Raw genomic sequence first — 21,095 nt, 5'->3', positions numbered from 1 at the left:
CTTGCTGTTAAAACACAGTTGTATGAATCTGAATGATAAAACACATTTGTATGAATCTGCTTGCTGTTAAAACACAGTTGTATGAATCTGAATGCTAAAACACAACTGTATGAATCTGCTTGCTGTTAAAACACATTTGTATGAATCTGCTTGCTGTTAAAACACACCTGTATGAATCTGCTTGCTGTTAAAACACACCTGTATGAATCTGAATGCTAAAACACAACTGTATGAATCTGCTTGCTGTTAAAACACAACTGTATGAATCTGAATGCTAAAACACAACTGTATGCATCTGCTTGTTGTTAAAACACAACTGTTTGAATCTGAATGCTAAAACACTACTGTATGAATCTGCTTGCTGTTAAAACACAGCTGTATGAATCTGAATGCTAAAACACAACTGTATGAATCTGCTTGCTGTTAAAACACAATTGTATGAATCTGAATAATAAAACACAGCTGTATGAATCTGCTTGCTGTTAAAACACATCACCAAGAACAAACTGTTAAAACACAGTACCAAGAACATGCTGATAGATTCCAGCAAGAAAACGAATGAATGATTGATATTACGTGAGATCAGAAATCAAAAACAAAAAATTCCGAAATTTATGTATAGTTAGTTATTGAAGATAATTTCCTAAAATAAAAATAGATTGTGAAAGTACATAAATGCCCTTTTAGATAAAATCCTTCAATGCCACATGTCGCGTTCTTATTGCTTCCTAGACTTTCTAGGAAAAACACACTTTCCACCCAACTCCTACTCTATATATATATATATTGCTTAATATAAAGATTTTCAATCAAATAAAATGTAATCTCTTCCTCTCTTTATCCCTCTTGTCTTCATTGTTGTCGTCATCGCCACAACCACCATCACATATTTTCCGTAAAATAAAATAATTTAATCGAAGCAAAATCTTCCTCTCAGCTAGTGATCACCATCATTGTTGTGTAACCCCCTCCTCTCTTCGTCTCACTATTGTTGTTGCCGTCATCACAACCACTAACGTTACCACCACCGTCAGATTCCAATTCTACTAATTCATAAACCAACATGATGACTTTGTCAACTAAAAGCAATTCTGATTCCATCAACTTTCAATATGTGAGAAAGATTCAATTCTTAACACTTCAAATTTCTGTTCATTTAAGGGATTCCAATTAATTTTAGCAAAAAAACCTAAACAACACCCAAAAAGCACCAAAGTACGACACCAGAAAGGAAATACAAACCCACGAAAAGCTGATGACACCCCATACAAAGAAACCATAACTTAGAAACCCCTGAAAAAAGGGCATGAGCCATTTCTCCCAATCACAAGATATATTCCAAGCCTTGTTTGGAACCCAATTAAAGGCTACAATCATGATAACAAGATCTTTTGTTCTGTATAATTACAAGTGTTTTCTACACACCGTTTTAATCGTTTAGACACATCATTGTAATCATATGTTTACAAATTGTTGTAATGGTTTAGACTTTAGATGCACCATTCTACTGGCTTTGATCCATTGTTATAATTGGACAATTTAGAAGTGTTATTATAATTGGACCATTTGAAAACCAACACCCTGTCAATGCTTTTTATATTTTTATTATAGCTATTAATATTATACTCAAATTAAAGTTAGAAAAATTATTGATTTTATATTATAATTTATTTAAGAAAAGTTAATGTAATATATGATTGGTATACTGATGAAACTAGATTTAACAAAAATAAACATGGTTTAGTTTTTGCCCATTGAATCGTTTTTTACTTCAATGTGAGTTACAATATTATCATCGCTACAGTCATAACCAATAAAACTAGTTGGATACCCGTTTGTAGGCCGGGTATCTTAATGGCATAATGACATATGCATATGTAGTACATGATAATGCAAAGATTAAAACATCTAAAATGTATACGCAGTACATGATAATGCAAATCAACCCATTAGGATAATAGGCAACTTACTAAATGAACATTTTAGTTTAGTTTGTTATTTAATTGACCCTAAACTATTATAATTACATACAAAAAATGTTATTATTAAATATTAGTATTTACTTATTTTTTTATAAAAAAATACAACATTGCTAGATAATATTTACTAAATAAATTTTGAGAGATAAAAAAGATAATCGTCTAATTAATTTTAAAAGGTATAAAACTCAACTAAGATAATTAGTCGATATTTATTATTATTGTTAGGGACTTTTGATTTTCATATGTTATACATATTGTAAACTTTAACATAAAGTGCGTTAAAGTTTAAAATTTACAGTCTCTTTATCTAAAAACAAAAAGAACTAAAAACCTTCATGGGATATGAATTGCTCAAATAGCTTAATGCAAGCTTCAACACCCAGCTGCTCCCAATTATAGAATATAGAAGAAATTGTGGCTCGGTTGCTTGAGTATTCACATTAACATGTTTGATATCCAACAATTCACCATAGTGCTGCATGTAAAAGCAATAGTTTGTGTCGTGCAAGTGATAAAGGTTTACAAGATAAAAGAGAGAAGTTTCTTGGAAATGTTAAGTTATAAATTCAAAATAAAAGTTGAGCAATACGAGGCCGATCAAGGTGGCTGAACAGGTCATTTGCTAACATGGAATTAACAACATTAGGGAATGTTACTAAGTTTCTTTCAAGAACCTGCATACGATAAGGTTACCATGGTTTTACAACTATCTTAGGTTAAGTAATACTGTAGTTTATTAGTATTAGCTATAAATCTTTGAATGCATAAAACATACCTAGTAACCTTTATACTTGATCAACTCTTTTAACTGATTCATAAAGAATAAGAATCCTACATTCTCAATGTAACAAAGATTACCACTTATTAGCCATCCATTCGATCAACATTGTATCTAAACTTCTCTATGATCGCAAAAATAAAAAAGTCAGGTCAACCATTTATTTTCCAGGGCGCATAGTGTTGACCTCAGAACACTTTTGTCTCATTTTTGCATCTTTTTGTATATAAATAAGCATTACACAAAAATAAAATTTTAAATTAACTATCGAGTTTTTTTGTTTTTTTTTAAATAAACTGATTCAAAAGATTGATGTGTTGAAAACACTCTTTAGCAACTTTCGACCCAACCCATTACGTTTCACTTTTAGCAAAGTTTTTCTAATTTATCCGACTGATCCAACAGACATCAATCATAACATAAGTTACTAATTTAATAGTTAACATTGTTGAAATTGTTAGTTTTAATATACATCATGTTGGCATAAGAAAACCGGTGATCATTTTAAATTAATCTACACATACTTTACAATGAAAAGTTGTGGTTTGACTTGATGAAAACATAATGTTTACCTTTCGCAACGAATGGGCCTCCAACTCATAGTTCACCATGGTTCATAGGAGGTAACCCGGCCTCGTGTTTGGGTCATCTATCTTTGCTTCATAGTTTGGGCAACTATCATTTCTTCACAATTGGCTATGAGCCGCCCAACAGGCCTACTATCATGCTCTCATAAGAACCTGCAATTCGTGAGACTCCGCTTGTTTCGGTCAAGCCATACGCCTAAAGGGCGTTGACCAACCATGTGGATGTAGCATTAATTCATTGATCAAGAATCCTAACAGGAAATAAGAGGTCTAGATAAAAGTTTCAAGCAAACATAACTACTTGAATCCACTTCAAAACAAAATTTATTATTAAGACTGAATGTAGGGATCCTGCTTTAGAGAATTTATCATCAAGAGACAAATGTATCAAAGCGAGATTTGGGGCTATGATAATGGAAAAGGAATTGGCCGTTGATCAATTGGTTATCTCATTTCCAAACATTAAGAATCACACAAATGAAAAAAAAAATATAATCTAATTTCCAATTCGAATAGAGGTGAGATGAGACGAAACCTATTAATTGCACACAGATTCCCGGAGATCATTCTTTCAATCGTCGTCAACGGCTACGAACTCGATAAATCCACCGGAAGATTCAAAGCTTTCTTCAACTGTACTTGTTGTTTCTTTGGTACATAAACCAGTGGTTGTGGGTGAAGAAGGATGAATTTGAACTTGGTGATGGCGGGTGGCGAAGGGTTTATATAATGATCTAGCAAAACCGTCACCAACTGTTGGATTGTAGGAAAGAGAGTGTAGAACTAACACCAACCGCTGCTTCTAGAAGATATTTAATGAATTTGAACGGCTCAGATCAAAAGATGGGGACTTAAACGGCCAAAATTTATCTAAATAGTAGTTAGAGTTAACGGTGGCAATATAATATATAATAATATGATCATTGGTTCTAAATCACTTAGTACACTTTACATTAAAAATATTTTTATTTATCCGTAATCTATGTAAAATATAAAGTTCTTTCTAATGTTGTCGTTTTCATTATATTATTGAGACAAAAGTGTTGCAACCTACAAGTAGGCAACGATGAAGGTAAGCGCGACAAAGAGAGAGGAAGATATTTCATTTTATTTGAATAATAACTAAGTAAACTTTGGTTATCATTCTAATTATATTTCTTTGTTGTTCCACAATTTTGAGAATACAATTAAAATGAATACACTTACCCGTGATCCCAAATTGTATGAGAATACCTTTTACATGGATTACCAACTATGAAATTCCAAAACAATCAAGAACAGATAGATTACCCAGACCCTGGGAGGGTGGGGAGGTATCACAGTCAATGGACCATCTCATAATAAATTACAAAACAATGACCATGTGGCAAAACTGGCAATAACTTTCCTAGTCCATATCCAAACATCAAACTTCATATGCCAGTATCATATCATTGATTCTACTTTTGAAAACAGATTGCCCATTAATCAGGGTGTTGTTTTCTTGTATGTGATTGGACAAAATTATCAAAAAGAGTATCATTGGTTTGAAATAAAAGAAAGGAGTGAATGAATAGTGCATATAGTCCAAATCACTATCTTATATTTTCAATCTTGAGTATAATCATATTAGGTTGAACTTGTACAAAAACTATTGGAGCAAACTATTCTATTCTATCTTCAATTCTTTAATTTATCACTTTATCATTTGTGGTGATTTTACACCATTAATTTTTTTCACATCATCTTTTTTTTTATATATCTTGTCTTTATGCGTATAGGTTTTTCAAATGACAAATCACTTCCTTAGTGAAAGAAAAAGATGGTACCAAAGAAACATACCCTCAAAGGGATAGTTTTGTTTAGGTTCACCCGTTTATCATAAGTCATGGTGTCACCCGCACCCCATGAAAAAAAAATATTTTAGTAGTATACACAATAAAATCTCGACTGACTTTCATAAAATTTTGACACCGACCTCATGAAGGGTGGGAAAAAAAAGAACAGAGAAGACGACTTGATTGGAACCTTTTTTTTCGGTAACCGCAGCCTCTGCAGAGCGAAGGAGAGTACGCTTATATTTTTTTTCAATAAAAACCCGACCTTCAAAAAAAAATTATTTATTTGACTTATTGTATATTGAGTTGCACACTTGTACCGGTGACAATAACATTAAAACATGCAGGCCTCACGCATGTGATTTTACAATAATATATAGTTTTTTTATATTTTATATTTCAATATTATAATACTTTATTATTATATTTACTTTTACCTTTTAAGATTTTTTTCATTTTTTTCCTTTTAAAATCTATATTTCCTTATCATTTATTTTATGTTTTTAATAATTTTTGTCTTTTATTAAATGATATTTTCTTTATCAATTAATCTAATATTTCTTTAATAGCTTAAGTTAGTTAATTTTTTTTTCTCGCGATATTTTGGTATAAGTTTTGTTAAAAATAAAATTGTATTTAATATAGAGTATATTTAGTTGGTATCTTTTACGGTACGATAATAAACTGAACAATTCTGATGGTTTGATTTCTAAACAACATCCTTCACTTTCAAAGAAAGTTTGTTTCACATTATCATTTGCTCTGTTTCGTCGCAATACGCAATAAAGTTTGTTTTACATTATCATTTGCTCGGTTTCTTCGCAATACGTGGCGACAACAAAGCTAGTAAGAATTTGATGAGCATTGAAGTAATTTATTTTAATTTTTAATTATTTTAATCTAAACTAACTTTCTTTAAATTTTGTTATTTTATTTATTATTTATCATCCTATTATTTTCTACACGTATATATAAATTAAGAATATTTTATTTATTTTCTACACGTATATATAAGTTAAGAATATATATATAGGAGAAGAGCTATTGAGAAAAATTTAATGCGAGAAGAAAATGGTAAAACTATTTAATGGTAAAGCAATAAATAGTTTAAAGAGTTAACTGCCATTTTCGTCCCTGTGGTTTGGTCACTTTGGCCATTTCAGTCCATTTTTCAAAAATGCCCCATTTTCCTCCTCGACGTTCTGGAAAGGTGTCATTTCAGTCCAAAAATCATAACCCAGTTAAGTCGGTTTGTTAATAAGCACTGATTGTGTAAATTTGTAACATAAAGGACCATTTAAGTAAAATGTATAAATATTAATATAATTATAAAATATATATAATATATATATAATGTATACATACATATATATACAGATTAGATGAGAGAGGGAGAGGGTGAACCGGAGCCGGAACCGGAGCTCCGGTGGTCACCACCGCCGCCGCCGGAACCACCACCATCAACGTCATCATCGTCATCAGACGAGAGAGGGAGAAAGTCGGAGAGAGAGAGAGAGAGATAACGACGAGAAAGAGAGAGAGAGAGAGAGAGAGAGAGAAAAGGAGGCGGGAGAGAGAACCGGCGACGGTGGGGGTGCCGTTTTTCCGGTGAGTTGCAGGCGGCGGCAGTGGTGATGAAGGTCTGATGATGATGATGAAGATCGCGATGATGATGATGAAGGTCGATGATGAAGGTCTGATGATGAAGGTCCGGTGAGTTGCAGGCGGCGGCGGCGGTGGTGGTGGTGAGTATGCAGGTAAGGTGAGAATGCAGGTCTGATGATGATGATGATGAAGATCGCGATGATGTTGATGAAGGTCGATGATGATTGATAACAGATGATGACGATGATGACGTTGATGGTGGTGGTTCTGGCGGCGGCGGTGGTGACCACCGGAGCTCCGGTTCCGGCTCCGGTTCACCCTCTCCCTATCTCGTCTGATCTGTATATATATATATCTATACATTATATATATATATTATATATTTTATAATTATATTAATATTTATACATTTTACTTAAATGGTCCTTTATGTTACAAATTTACACAATCAGTCCTTATTTACAAACCGACTTAACTGGGTTATGATTTTTGGACTGAAATGGCACCTTTCCAGAACGTCGGGGAGGAAAATGGCGCATTTTTGAAAAATGGACTGAAATGGCCAAAGTGACCAAACCACAGGGACGAAAATGGCAGTTAACTCTAGTTTAAAATTCATTCTATTAATTATGTTCTTTTTCATTATCCGGGCAAAAATACTTTATTCTACGTATTTCAAAATTTGTTCTACACATATGTAAATTTATCTTACACTTTATCCTACACATTATCGAAAATTGTCCTTCACCATAAATTAGGGCATATGTGTAGAATAAAGTGTAAGATAAATTTCCATATGTGTAGAAATTTACACGTAAATTTAAATATGTAAATTTAAATAAAGAAAATTTACACATGTGTAAGTTTGTCATTTACACATGTATAAATTTGTTATATGTACAAATGTGTAAAACAGCTAATAAGAGTGATTTTGAGAGGAGAAATGAAATATTTGATATTGTTAGGTTTTGTTTGATGTTATATTTTAATTACAACGAGGTTAGTATTAAAAAAATTTTGGTTTTGATTGGTTTTTTCATTTTTCTTACAGTTCTCGCAATATTTAGCGTTCTCAAGATACAACAACAACAACAACCCTACCCAGTACAGTATAATCCCACCTATAGCCAAACTATAAGTAGGGTCTGGGGAGGGTGGGATGTAGGCAAGCCTTACCTCTATCCCAGGGGATAGAGAGACCGCTTCCAGTGAGACCCCCAGCTCCTAAACCAAATCCAGATATAAGAGTCAAATAAACATACAAAAAGTACAACAACAACAACCATACCCAATGAATCCCACAAATAGCAAAGCTGCTTATAGGGTCTGGGGAGGGTGGGATGTAGAGAGACCTTGCCTCTATCCCTAGGAATAGAGAGGCTACTTCTTGGGAGACCCTCGACCCCAAAACGAATAGCATACCAACATACCAAGTCAAAGAATATAGAAAAAAGAAGTCACCAATACCGATACCAAGAAAGTGATCAGAGTGACACAATATAATGTAAATCATGTATAATAGCATACAACAACCATTAGCGTTCTCAAGATAACTCTCTCAAATATATATATATATATATATATATATATAGTAGGGTTCCAGCGTGAACAACCTCCCAAGAGTGAACTGCGTGAACAGATCTGGACCCTTGATTTCCTTTTTAGTTATTAAGGGTAGGATTGTAATTATATAAAAAATTAGATTTAAATCATTATTTTAATAATTGAATTAAGTTACATCTTTCCTAATTTAATTCATTATCCACATTATGTTTTATTTATTAATAAGATAATTATCAAAACAAACAACAAATCACCAGATTTCAATTTTAATTTTTATTTCAGATTTCATCACCAGAATTCAAATTTTGATTTTTAAGATCCACGTAACCTTCATATTTGAACGGTATACACATGTGTACTTGGATATCAATAGAACAGTGCACATGTGTACTCAGCATCATACATATGTGTAATTAGCTACATAATACATACATAGAAACAATACCTGTAAAACTATTTTATATTTAACAAATTACAAGTTCCATAATATTTTCCAAACCAAACAAAAAAACACATATAATTACAAGTTCCATTTTCGTAAAAACAATAAACCCAACATAATCGAAAAAACAAAAAACATAATCTTTTACAACTATTTGCCACGTTATATGCTGAAGCATCCTTATCGACGTCATACGTGAATCATCCTTATCGACCTTTCATCTCCACTTTTCTCGTTAACGGCATCTCCTATAATAGCACAAAAAACTCAGCAACTAATACTTTGCATAATTCACAAGTGTACATCAACAACTTTACACATTCAATACACAAAAAATTATGAGATATCACAAAAGCAGACGCCATACACATATGTACACTGGGTTAAAATTGGAGCAAAATCAGAATACACATGTGTACATCGCATTAAAAACAGAGCAAAATCAGAATACACATGTGTACATCGCGTTAAAAACAGAGCAAAATCAAAGAATTGAACAAAAAGACTCAGCAACTAATACTTGACGCGCTTTTTGATGATCTTCTTATCAAGCTTGGTAACCGCCATTGCTTACCTGAAACAAATCACCAAAACAAATTAATACCTTGAACTTTTTTAAATATAATTGTAACAGGTTATATTCATACAATGCCTTGATGCTAATAAACTGGCTTTAAATGTAAAACATTGAACTGAGACAAGTCATCCAAACTCAAAATTATAACAAAAAACATAAATTTAGATTTATTGAAAGGGTCTAAACTCTAAACTTATCAAAAATAAGTGAAGACATCAATGACTTGAAACAATCACACAGTCTAACAAAATCTAGAAAAAATCAATCATTTTTTTCTTATAAAAAGGGGTAATTGCACGGTACCCCTGACCGCGGGAGGGATCTCCCTCCCCAAGCTAGCGACCCGGCGACACTGCCTGGCGGTGACTACCCATCCGTTTCGAGGGGAGCGAAGAGCCTGCAAGCAAGATTCGAACCCGAGCACTTTAGGCCTCGAACTGGTTTAACTAGGGTGCCGGTGGCCATTGGGCTGACACCCAATAGTTATCATTTTTTTCTTATAGCAACCTAAAAATTACAATCATTTTCTGTAAATCCAATAATAGCAGTAGAGAAACATACAAGCTATAGGCACATAACTTAAAACTCAGCTACATATTACGTAAAGTCAAAAGTCCAAATTAAAGCCTCCAAATGATAATCTACAACATTCAATTCAAATCCATATGAAATAATACAATATATTAATGCAATAGCATCATGTATGAAAGTAAGGCGTTTAGACTAACACAAACGGATTGACAACAAACACCATAGCGATGCAACATCAATTAACACAAACAAAAATATTGAAACATACATGTATGATGGACGATTTAGATAAAAAAAAGTATAGATTAAGAACAAGAAGGAGTATGAACCTGTTGCTGCTGTTGGAAATTGAGAAGATACGGTGCGGCGTTGCCTGCAGTGAGGATTCAATATTAGGGTTTAGATTATTAGATATATGATTGGATTTTAAATAATGAAAACAAATTAGGTTTCCATTTTTTTTATTATGTAATTACACATATACCCTTATGTATTTAATTAAATAGAAAAAATTAACCAAATAATTACCATCATGTCACTCACTTTAATCTCAAGATCATAAAAATCAAGGGCCCAGATCAGTTCACGCAGTTCACTCTTAGGATTTTGTTCACGTTTGAACCTAATCCTATATATATATATATATAAAGTATATCGTACATTATGGCTTAACGTACTTCACGTACAACAACATGCGTGTTTTGTTCAATAACATGCGTGATCAATGTTTTCAATATGCGTGATTATTGTGTTCAACATGCGTGATTTTGGATTTTTGAGTTATAACATGCGTGATTTTAAAATAAACGTGCGTAATTACCTGTCGTACGTGATGTACATTAAGCCGTAATGTCCGTTAACCTTCCTCTCTCTCTCTCTCTCTCTGTATATATATATATATATATATATATATATATAGGGTAGGGCTATATAGAAAACCCTAAAAATTTTAAAAAACCCTAGAAAACCCAACCTCCCGATATTTTTTTTTGAAAAAAATAACACATGTAATATACATGTTTTTAAGAGTTTTGGGCAAAAAAAAAACAAAAAAGTGCCGAAGGAATGTTTTTAAAAAAAATAAACAAGTTTCAGCATTTTTTGTCTAACACATGTTAGTCACGAAAGTTGCTGAAATTTTTTTTTTAAATAATCCTTCGGCGCTTTTTTGTTTTTTTGGCCTAAAACTCTTAAAAACATGTATATTACATGTGTTATTTTTTTCAAAAAAAAAAAATTGTCGGGAGGTTGGGTTTTCTAGGGTTTTTTAATATTTTTAGGGTTTTTTTGTCTAGCATTAGCGTCTATATATATATATATACATATATATATATAGAGTAGGGTTCGCACGGAAAGTGTGTTTTTCCTAGAAAGCCTAGGAAGCGATCTTGTCCATTGGATTGGTGTGTTTAATGGTTGAGATCAAATCAATGGCAAGATTGTAATATTCAATAAAATTTAATAGAATGTTTTAAATGATGAGGGGCAAAATCGTCTTAACAGTGTTTTAAAACAATCAAGTATAACCGTCAACACATCACATCTCCTTAATACACGCGAATTTCCCTTTCTCTCACTTTCTCTCTCTAAACCCTCGAAGAAGTCAGAAAATATTCATACCAAAAATACCGAGAATCATGGATGAAGATAAGAGATTTTCAATCTTTTATATACGTAAGATCAATTGGACATTGGTTGCTGTGTTTTAGAAGGCGATTAGGGTTCGATAGTTCTCTACACTGAAGTGTTTTATGTTTGCAGGTAAGAAATTCAAAAAAAAAAGAGGATTTAAACAAGATGGAATCCAGCAAAATCAAAGTGGGTGAAAGTGAAAACAGACTATCCGGGAGCAAAGTTGTAGTAGCGAGAACCTCAGGTATGTGTTTTAGAGTAAAAAAAGGTGAGTATGATTTACGATTGTTTGGGATGACTGTGTTTTTTTTTTGTTTTGATTTTTTTGTTGTTGGTTATGTGTGATATGGAATGTTTATATAGGTTTTACACTATGTATAGACCAATTCTCTGTGTTAATGAGTTTGCCCCAAATGTGTTTTATGGGTGTGTTTCCGATGATGTGTTTTAAACACAGGTAGTTAGATGGTTTCAATGGACAAATGTGTTTTATGTACCTTTTTTTGAACATACATCTGTTATGGGATAAGTGTAAATATAATGTGTTTTATGGATAGGTTGTGTGGTGGGTTCTCCATAAACTGTGTTTGTTAATGGTTAGGGTACTGAAAATGTGTTTTAATGTCAGCCTTTTACTTGAACAGTGCAGATGTGTTTTACTGTCAGCCTGTAAGTGCTTTATTCGTATTAAAAATAGGTTTGATGTACACTTTTTGAACAAAATGTGTTTTATTGTAATGTATTAGCATGCTGTGTTTTACTGTTAGGGTAATGATGTGTTGTCCAAAAAACTGTTTTTGTTAATGGGTTTTTTATTAGATGTGGGTGTAAAGCATATGTGTTTTAAGGTCATTTTGGTCATAAGTTTACGGTGAACATGTTTGTTTTAAGGTTAATTTATTAGATAAGGCAGTAGAAATGTGTTTTATAAATAATAAAGATGTGTTTTCAGTCAAACGGAGAAAAAGTGAGAGAATAAAAGGAAAATGGCTTTCAAGGGTACCCGGAAACCCACCGGACAAGCCAATAATACTGGATGAATCGGACACAGAAGAAGGATCACCTTTACAGGGTACGGTTAGTTGTGGCAGTTAAAGGTGGGGGGGGGGTGGGTAACTTATATGGCCACCTGTCTGATAAGTTGTGTTAATTTTTGTTACAAACAGTTGAGCGTGTTAAAAAACATAAAGAAACAATAGACAGCAAAGTATCGTCCACACAACAACCGCCTGCCGGTACCCTTCTGTCTGACATTGCACATCTCTTTCCGAACGTAATGGATAAAAATGTCGTATTGCAGTCGGAACCAAACGAAAAAAGTGAAATTCCCATATGTAAGTTAAATGAACGAACGTGAAACCATATGTTCAATGAGTTAAAACACAACAGCATAGTACTAACAAATTTTATGGGCTTTAAATCAGCCGCCACAAACAAAAAGGGAAACGAAACCGGTAAGAAGAGGAAGCACAAAGAGGCTGGAATCATACCGGAAGAAAAGAAAGCTGCGACTGTACAAACGGTTAAGCCGATTAAAGAAGCAGCACACGGTAAAGTTAATATTAAGGACTAAATTTCAGATACTTAAAAGACTGACTTGCTGACCGGCTTGGTATATTGGTGTTTTGTCAGGTACGACAATAGACGATTCTGATGATGATTTTGACAACCCACCTTGGAAAAAAACAAGGTCAGGTGCGGGTCAACAAGTAGTTGAAAAAACACAACAACCCGCATATGCTACATCAATCAAAGACTCTAAAACACACAAGAAGCGACAACCGGTAAAGAATTACATACCACTTGCTGATGGGAAACTAACTATGCGATTGGCTCTTAAACACATGGGGGAGTTAATGGAATCTTTGAACGAAAATCAACGGGGGGCTGTCCGAAACATAGGTTTCGGGTCAATACTTAGCTTTCGAATGGGTCCGATTCCCTCAACTCTGAGTTGGTGGTTGGTAAATAATTACGACACTAAAACACGGGTCTTGAATTGCGGTAGCCACCACATTCAAATAACAGAGGAATTGGTGCACGATGTGTTCGGAGTACCGAGAGGGAACGAAGAAATAAAGGAAGTAGCGAGAGCAAGGGCTGATTTCCACGAGGTTGTGGCAGAATGGAAAGCACAATTCGAAAGTGATCCTGCACGCTTGACGCCTGTTCAGTTCAAAACATACATGCAGGGGCAACAAGCGAGCGGACGGATCTTTGTGTTGAACTTTTTGTTGTTCTACAACACACTTCTGGGAGAGACAACTACGAATTCATCAATTAATATGAAGTTTTTACCAGCATTGCATCGAGGGAAGGATATCAAAAGTTTTAACTGGTGTGAGTACATGATCAGGTGTCTGGATCGAACGGTGGAAGCATGGACACCAAAGGAGCCCTTCCTTGGACCAATGCCATTGCTAGTGGTATGTTCTAAATAGATATGTAATTTCCTAATATAAAACAAAGAGTAATGTGCTTTAAAACACATCTGTTTTGGTAAAAACACATCTGTTCTGGTAAAACACAGTATGTATATAAAAACCATCAACACACATTCTAATAATAGTTAAACAGTATTATAGGTGATATAACACAACCTGAAGTATACCAAACCTTTAAAACACATCTGTTTTGGTAAAACACATTAATGTTGTATTCGAAAAAATAGAAATGCACCGATAGACTCAAAACTTATTTTGAAGACCATTATGTATATAAAAACCATCAACACACATTCTAAGAATAGTTAAACAGTATTATAGGTGATGTAACACAACCTGGAGTATACCAAACCTTTAAAACACATCTGACGTTAGTTTCGTTATTTGGTTTTTTACAGGCTGCGTTGATACGTGACCAGAAGATATACAAAGAAGGTGAACAAAGAGCAGCGCATCTCATCGAAGATATCAATGATGACGATATCGAGGCAGTGAGCATAAAGTTGGACTCGGTCAGATTAGATCAAATCTTAGTGGAAGAGTACGAGTTGCAACCGGAACAAAGGTATCCATTTGCAAAAAAGAGTGATGATGACATCGAAGCAGAAGTAGTGAAAACAAAGAAAAAAGATGAACCGAAGGCTGAAAAACACATTACCAAGTGTGTTCCGGAAAAAAAGAAAAAAACATTCGTAAAGCCGGCCGGTAAAGCACATGGTAAACCTCCGGTCTCACCGTCACCGAAAAAAAAACAGACAGCAAAGAAGCTGCCGAAAGCCGGAGAGGCTGGGAAGAAGAAAATTTTAAATGAAAGTGGTCCGGAAAATGCGCGTGTTGTAGAAGAAATACCGGTTAATGCGGGTTTCCAAACCGATTTCGCAGATTGCATGAATGAAGAAGCTGGCCAGGAACGAGTGCCTATTATAGATACATCCGATATAGAAAGATACTACCGAGAAACCGGCGAGTGGGGACAAACACAACAAAGTCAGCCGGGAATTAGCTCATCTATGGCATCTCAATATGGATCGACACCAGCGACACAAAGCGACGAGGTAATCTTTTAATTTTCCAATTATTTACACTTAACATCTTAAACCACACAATCATACTACCTAAAAACCATATTTGGTATTAGTAAAACACACTGCTAAATGTTAAAACACACATTTATGTTATTGGTAAACCACTTTACGAATGGTAAAACACATTAAAGTATTAACAGCCTTATCATTTAAAACACAGATTCTGTTTGCTAATAACACATTCAGAATACCAAAAAACTTAAACTGGAATTATTAAAACACACTAATTATTTGGTAAAAACAGAATACTGATGTTGATTTAATAATTATTTGGTAAAAACACACTAATAATAAAAAACAAACTAATGATTGGAAAATAACATTTTCCAAAAAGGTAAAACACTTTTAATAATGGTAAAAACATAGTGCAGGGTTTGGAAGTAGCACCAATGCTGATTTAATACACCTTGTGATTGCTAAAACACACTGCTGCTAAACCATATTTGGTATTAGTAAAACACACTGCTAAATGTTAAAACACACATTTATGTGATTGGTAAACCACTTTACGAATGGTAAAACACATTAAAGTATTAACAGCCTGATCATTTAAAACACATATTCTGTTTGCTAATAAAACACACTGCTGGTAGGTAAAACACAAACAACATAAAAAATTAAAAAAGAACCACAAATATTGATAGGGAAAACACATTATAACCTGGTAAAAACACGTTGCATAATTGGAGAAATAAGAATATGATAAAGTGTGTATGATGTAATTCAGGTACATGCGGGAATGTTGGAGGTTTTCTTGAATCAATTCGACGAATGTGTAAAAAGGATAACCGACACTTTTACAGAAGGTTTCCAATTGTACCCCCAAAGTGAAAAAATCAAAGAAGTACACAAATTGTGGACAGATAAGTTGAAAAAGGTCGGATCAACGTGTACGACAACCGAACAACCACAAACTCCTGATGATAAAACACCGGAAAAAGAGGCAAATAAGGAGAATTTGGATATGTCACAGTTGTCGCAGTGGACACCTTCATTGGCCGAAGAGGTATGCAAGACGGTTGACAAGACAACCACGCAGACGACTCAGCTTGCAGTAATTGAGCCGCCCGCACAGAAGACTCAGGTTGAAGAAATGGAGAAGACCGCACTCGCCGTCACACCAATCTCCCAAAAAACACAGGAAGAGTACGAATATACAATTAGACGTGGGCGGCTAATACACGATCTGGACCTTGGAAAGCCGAAAATAAGACCGGAAAGACAAACAGAGTTGACCGATGCTCTAAGGTCACCTTACGTGAAGCGGGCAGTGTCGATTAAGGCAAAGCTTGAAAACGCTGAGCTCTCCGTCAGCTCATACATGTTTTCAGCCTGGGGTTCAATGTGGTATGTTAAAACACATCTGTTTTGGTAAAACACATTAATATTGTATTCGAAAAAATAGTAATGCACCGATATACTCACAACAGTTTGAAACTGATTCTGATGAATAAATTGTAAAACATTTAATAAAACACATTTGTATACATTAGGGATGTTGTCTTCAGAACTAAGAAAGGAGTGCCGGTGATGAGATCTCCGCTCGAATCATTATTGCCGGGAATCGAGGTGCACATATTGGTAATAAGCGCGTGGGCGGATTTGTTGAATTACGAAGAAAAATTCAGGCTAAAGGGGAGCATCGCACGCCTGTTCTGTTCAGTCAATATGTTGGTAAGGCTGATCATATTGGAATTGCAATTTAAGTTGTCAACTTTAGTAATATTGTTTAACACGATTAATTTGAAATGCAGAATGAAGACGACTACATTAAAAATGCAAAATCAAGAGCAAAAACGTTCGGAGACAACATGGAACCGGTTTTAGTTTCAGCTGATGTCAAAAAGATACCTGAACATGCCCTCATCTTTGTACCAGTCTTACACGAAGCTCATTTCTATTGTGTATGCTTTAATTTAAAGGACATGAAGGTAGAAGTTTTGGACAACAGCGCTAAGGATGTGATCTGGGAACCAACCTATCTATGTCATCAAGCATCTATACCTTAAAACAAACTTAAAACACATTAATATCAATACAGAAACTAAAGAGTTTACAAAAACCTTCAAGTATTAAAAAGATTGACTTCAACTTCGAATATCTGTGTAAACACATTACATATAACAGGCTGATGGATCCTAAGGAATATAAGCCAAATTAAAATTGTTAAAACACATTAACATTTAAAGAGGCTGATGGTTTGTCTGGAAAAGGCATTGTTACAGTTGTGTGACCCCTTAAAACACAGTCTACATACTTAGTGCCAATAATGAAATCTGGTAAGCAACCTATCTATATCATCAAGTGTCTATGCCTTAAAACGAAGTTAAAACACTTTAAATATCAAATACAAAAACTAAATAGTTTACAACAACCTTCAAGTATACAAAGGATTGACTTCAGATTCGAGTATCTGTGAAAACATACATTAAAACAAGTTAACGCACTTTAACATCAATAACATAAACTAAATAGTTGAAAAAACCTTCAAGTATACAAAAGAATGACTTCAGGTTCGAATATCTGTGAAAACACATTACGTATAACAGGCGGATGGATTCTAAGGAACATAATCCAAATTAAAAATGTTAAAACACATTAACATTTAAAAGGCTTGTGTTTTGTCTGGAACAAAGTTAACATTTAACATTTATAGTATGCTAAAACACATATGGCTACTAAAACACATTAACATTTAAAAAGTATGCTCGTTACTCTGGAACAAAGTGAGTACTTAAGACACAGTTGAAAACTGCACTTTATGGACTAAAACAAGTTTAAAACACACTTTTAACGAAGTAAACAAATATGCCAAACCCACGAACAAATCCAGAATCCCGTAAAACAGATATGGCTACTACATAAAGAGCTTAAAACTAAAACACAAAAGCAACTATTTTCATAAAATGTCGAATACAAATCAGTCTTAAAATCACCAAAACCAAATCTCAACACAAACATACGATAAAAAAATAAAACTAAAAAACGGATAGTTCAGCAAAGTACTTAGAAAAATATTGATAAAAAAAGATCCTACTATGCCATCTCCTCATCGTCCATATCTGCATCGTTTCCAGATGTGTAAAACACATCATCATCATCGTTCAAACCAGTACCATCACCTTGAACAACCATAGCAGCATCTCCTTCAGGAATTGTGTCTTCATTACCACCAGCATTCCGCGAAGAACCTGCCTCAGCCCCAGCCACGTTGTATTTCCAGCACGTTACTCTGTTATGACCGTATTTTTTACATAATGAACATTGACGACGTTTACTTCCAGACTGACTTACGGCTCGCTCCTTTTGAGATTTAAGGCGTTTATGAGAACCACAGCCCTTGAACCTGGTACCAACTGGAACACGGATAGTGGCCGTGCTCTCTGGAGCAACTCCTAGCAGTTCAGCAAATCGGTTACGTCGTGTCTTGGGAGGTGCATTTATTTGAGCTTCATCCGCGGCTGACATAAACTGCTTGATATGGTCTCGAAAATCAGACAACTTATCAAAATTTGAAATCAGCTTGTTAACGACATACTCCGTTGCGTGACTAATCTCCCGAACACACCGGTTAACATCGTCACTACGATCTGGATTTCCACCATCCGTAAGAATGGACCCGGGGGAACTATTTGGAACAGCTTCACGCGTCCAACGCCTCAATATATATTGTTTAGGAAACTCCCTTATATCAAGAATCCGTAACACGCAAAAAATGTGACTACAAAACAGCCCAAACTGCTCAAACCTGTTGCATGTACACTTAACAGTAACATCCTCCTCGCGTATCATAACCTGTAACATTTAATATCAATAAAACACAGTTCATAAAAAAATAAATAATAGACAAAAAATAAGACCACATAAAGAAAAAATAAACAATCACCTCAAAGTACGAAGAACATGGCTGATCGAGATCCTTTATAAAAAACTTAATGAAATCACCGACGTGATCTAATCTGACACTCGCACAACGATGAATAGCATGTTGAATCTCGAGTTGAACATCAAAAAATAAAGTTCTAGTATATATTTGAGCTGCTTGCTTCTCGAGAACAAAATCACTCCACTCTCCAGGGTTGGTGTATCGAGTGTCATGATCGTTTTTTCGGTGCTCATGCCTTTGCGCTTCAATAGCCGTATCAAAGTGGCTAAGAAATTCAACCAACGTGCACTTTGGATTGCTAATTTTTCCAAAAAAGTGGTTCTCGCTTTCGGACCTAGATGATGTCCGCATAAGACCAGACATTTCTTCTTCACGATAGTAAGCTGGAATCCATGATTCACGTAGCCCATATATATACGTCAGCCATTCATGGTCGGTTAACCCGAAATCATGAATAATAGCGGCCCATTCAGCCTCAAAAGCTTCGGGCAATAGAGAATCAGTCCAAACAACTGCAGACAATCTTTTCCTGAAATCTGTATTTGAACATAAGGCAGCCCCAACCTAAAATGGCACATTGTATCGTGAATGACAAAAAAAAAATAATCTTAAAACACAGAACAAATCACACAAAAAATAAAAAAAAATAAAACCCTGCCATATAAAACCCATACCTTTGTAGTGAGTTTATCCATGATATGCCACATACATAACCGATGCCTCGACTCAGGCCAAACATCAGCTATAGCCCTTTTCATCGCAGGGTCTTGGTCAGTAACGATTACAGGAGGCGCGTACCCGTATGCGTTCTTGATCGCCCTAAGTAACCAGCTATACGTCTCTGCCGTTTCCGAACCGAGAATTGCAGCACCAAGTGTCACGTTCCTATTATGATTATCAATCCCAGTAAAAGGGACAAACATCATGTTATACCTTTAAAAAAACACACAATCAGCGATGAAAAAACAAATCATGATGTATTTATAACACAGTAAGATTTAAAACACAATAAATATGTAAAAAAATAAACTCATAGTTACTTGTTACGCTTGTATGTAGCATCAAATGATATAACGTCCCCAAACATATAATAATTTCTCTTCATATCCTCGTCGGCCCAAAAAATGCACTTCAACACACCTTCGTCTGTGGTTTCATATTCACAAGAGAAGTTCGGTAAAAACTCCTTTTTTCTCATCAAACGCTTGACAAACATTTCCGCATCAAACTCTCCGATAAAAAGATTTAACTCCTTCTTGAAATTTTTAAAATCGACTTTGGTAGCACCGACTTTGTCGAACCCACCATACACTTCCTTCATAATGTTAAATGCACGAACAGGCCCGATGTTGAGATGTGACATCTTGTTTATCATCTCTTCGTGTGCACGATTAATACCCCTGTTTTCCTTGAGAAGATGTAAATCTTCTTCATGCACAAAATCGTGGTTGTGCGCCTCTATAAAATGATAAAGCAAATACTTCTTAGCATCGGTAAGTTTTATTCTGATCGCAGCCTGGCATCCGGTCCTTTTTGATGGTACCCTACGTACCCACCTATCGGACGGCTGATCTACTAAAGTATCAACTGGTCGAAAGTCTTTTTGACCCTCCTTTGAACAGAAAAAGTACTTGTTTATAACAATACCACGGTTCTCGTGTTGTATGCCCTTCCTTACAGTCCAACCTCCCGCTTCTGCGTAAGTTTTATAAAAGTTATACGCGTCATCAACTGTGTCGAATAACATTCCCTCTGCTGGCGTCAACGAAGAGGGTGAATCCGGAATATATCTCTTCGTTCCGGTGTTTGGAGAAACTTGTTCAACACCACGTAATTGGTAATTAGGTGCATCTACAAGACATGACAAAAAAAGGGTATAAAACACATAACTAACCAAACATGACGCAACTTAAAAAACAGCGATTCAATGATAAGAGGTGAACCTATAAAAAAACATTCACATCAAACTCAACAACTGTTGAAAACACATCACATATAACAAACTGATGTTTACACATAAAGAGTTTAAAATAAACATGAACAAAAAACTGCAACTATGGAATTTAAAACACAACATTCAACTATGTAAAAAAAGGGGTGACCTTCATACTACAAACAATCATCCAACTCATGTGAAACAATGAACAAAAACACCCTGAACATGTA

The 21,095-nt window shown here is 34.7% G+C and overlaps 2 protein-coding genes and 1 long non-coding RNA gene across 3 annotated transcripts; 1 reads left to right on the top strand and 2 right to left on the bottom strand.

The window, feature by feature from the left end:
* Nucleotides 1-8,853: 8,853 nt before the first annotated feature.
* On the bottom strand, nt 8,854-10,268 carry LOC118480493. Its single transcript, XR_004862990.1, has 3 exons — nt 10,212-10,268; nt 9,295-9,348; nt 8,854-9,022 (listed from the first exon to the last, which is right to left on the bottom strand). It is a non-coding gene; the product is annotated as an uncharacterized LOC118480493 (long non-coding RNA).
* A 2,654-nt stretch (nt 10,269-12,922) lies between these two features.
* LOC118480300 lies at nt 12,923-17,052 on the top strand. The gene is made up of 6 exons (XM_035975076.1): nt 12,923-13,064; nt 13,147-13,940; nt 14,357-15,013; nt 15,771-16,390; nt 16,537-16,717; nt 16,798-17,052. The coding sequence occupies exons 1-6, from the start codon at nt 12,923-12,925 to the stop codon at nt 17,050-17,052; spliced, it is 2,649 nt and encodes an 882-aa protein (XP_035830969.1).
* An 892-nt stretch (nt 17,053-17,944) lies between these two features.
* Nucleotides 17,945-20,581, bottom strand: LOC110869026 (protein FAR1-RELATED SEQUENCE 5). The gene is made up of 4 exons (XM_022118320.2): nt 19,970-20,581; nt 19,604-19,862; nt 18,930-19,493; nt 17,945-18,838 (listed from the first exon to the last, which is right to left on the bottom strand). The coding sequence occupies exons 1-4, from the start codon at nt 20,302-20,304 to the stop codon at nt 18,080-18,082; spliced, it is 1,917 nt and encodes a 638-aa protein (XP_021974012.2). The 5' UTR covers nt 20,305-20,581; the 3' UTR covers nt 17,945-18,079.
* Nucleotides 20,582-21,095: the final 514 nt, after the last annotated feature.

The sequence above is a fragment of the Helianthus annuus genome, chromosome 7 (genome assembly GCF_002127325.2).
Source record: "Helianthus annuus cultivar XRQ/B chromosome 7, HanXRQr2.0-SUNRISE, whole genome shotgun sequence".
NCBI classification, from domain to species: Eukaryota; Viridiplantae; Streptophyta; class Magnoliopsida; order Asterales; family Asteraceae; genus Helianthus; species Helianthus annuus.
This window is presented reverse-complemented; position numbering and strand designations above follow the sequence as displayed.

Bases quoted from the DNA above. Each gene is read 5' to 3' on its own strand.
- LOC118480300 (XM_035975076.1), top strand. From the start codon at position 12,923: ATGGGCTTTAAATCAGCCGCCACAAACAAAAAGGGAAACGAAACCGGT. The intron at 13,941-14,356 runs GTATGTTCTAAA...GGTTTTTTACAG, and splicing joins GACCAATGCCATTGCTAGTG to GCTGCGTTGATACGTGACCA. The intron at 15,014-15,770 runs GTAATCTTTTAA...GATGTAATTCAG, and splicing joins CAGCGACACAAAGCGACGAG to GTACATGCGGGAATGTTGGA.
- LOC110869026 (XM_022118320.2), bottom strand. From the start codon at position 20,304: ATGATAAACAAGATGTCACATCTCAACATCGGGCCTGTTCGTGCATTT. The intron at 19,494-19,603 runs GTATGGGTTTTA...GTGCCATTTTAG, and splicing joins TGGATAAACTCACTACAAAG to GTTGGGGCTGCCTTATGTTC. The intron at 18,839-18,929 runs GTGATTGTTTAT...TAAATGTTACAG, and splicing joins CATGTTCTTCGTACTTTGAG to GTTATGATACGCGAGGAGGA.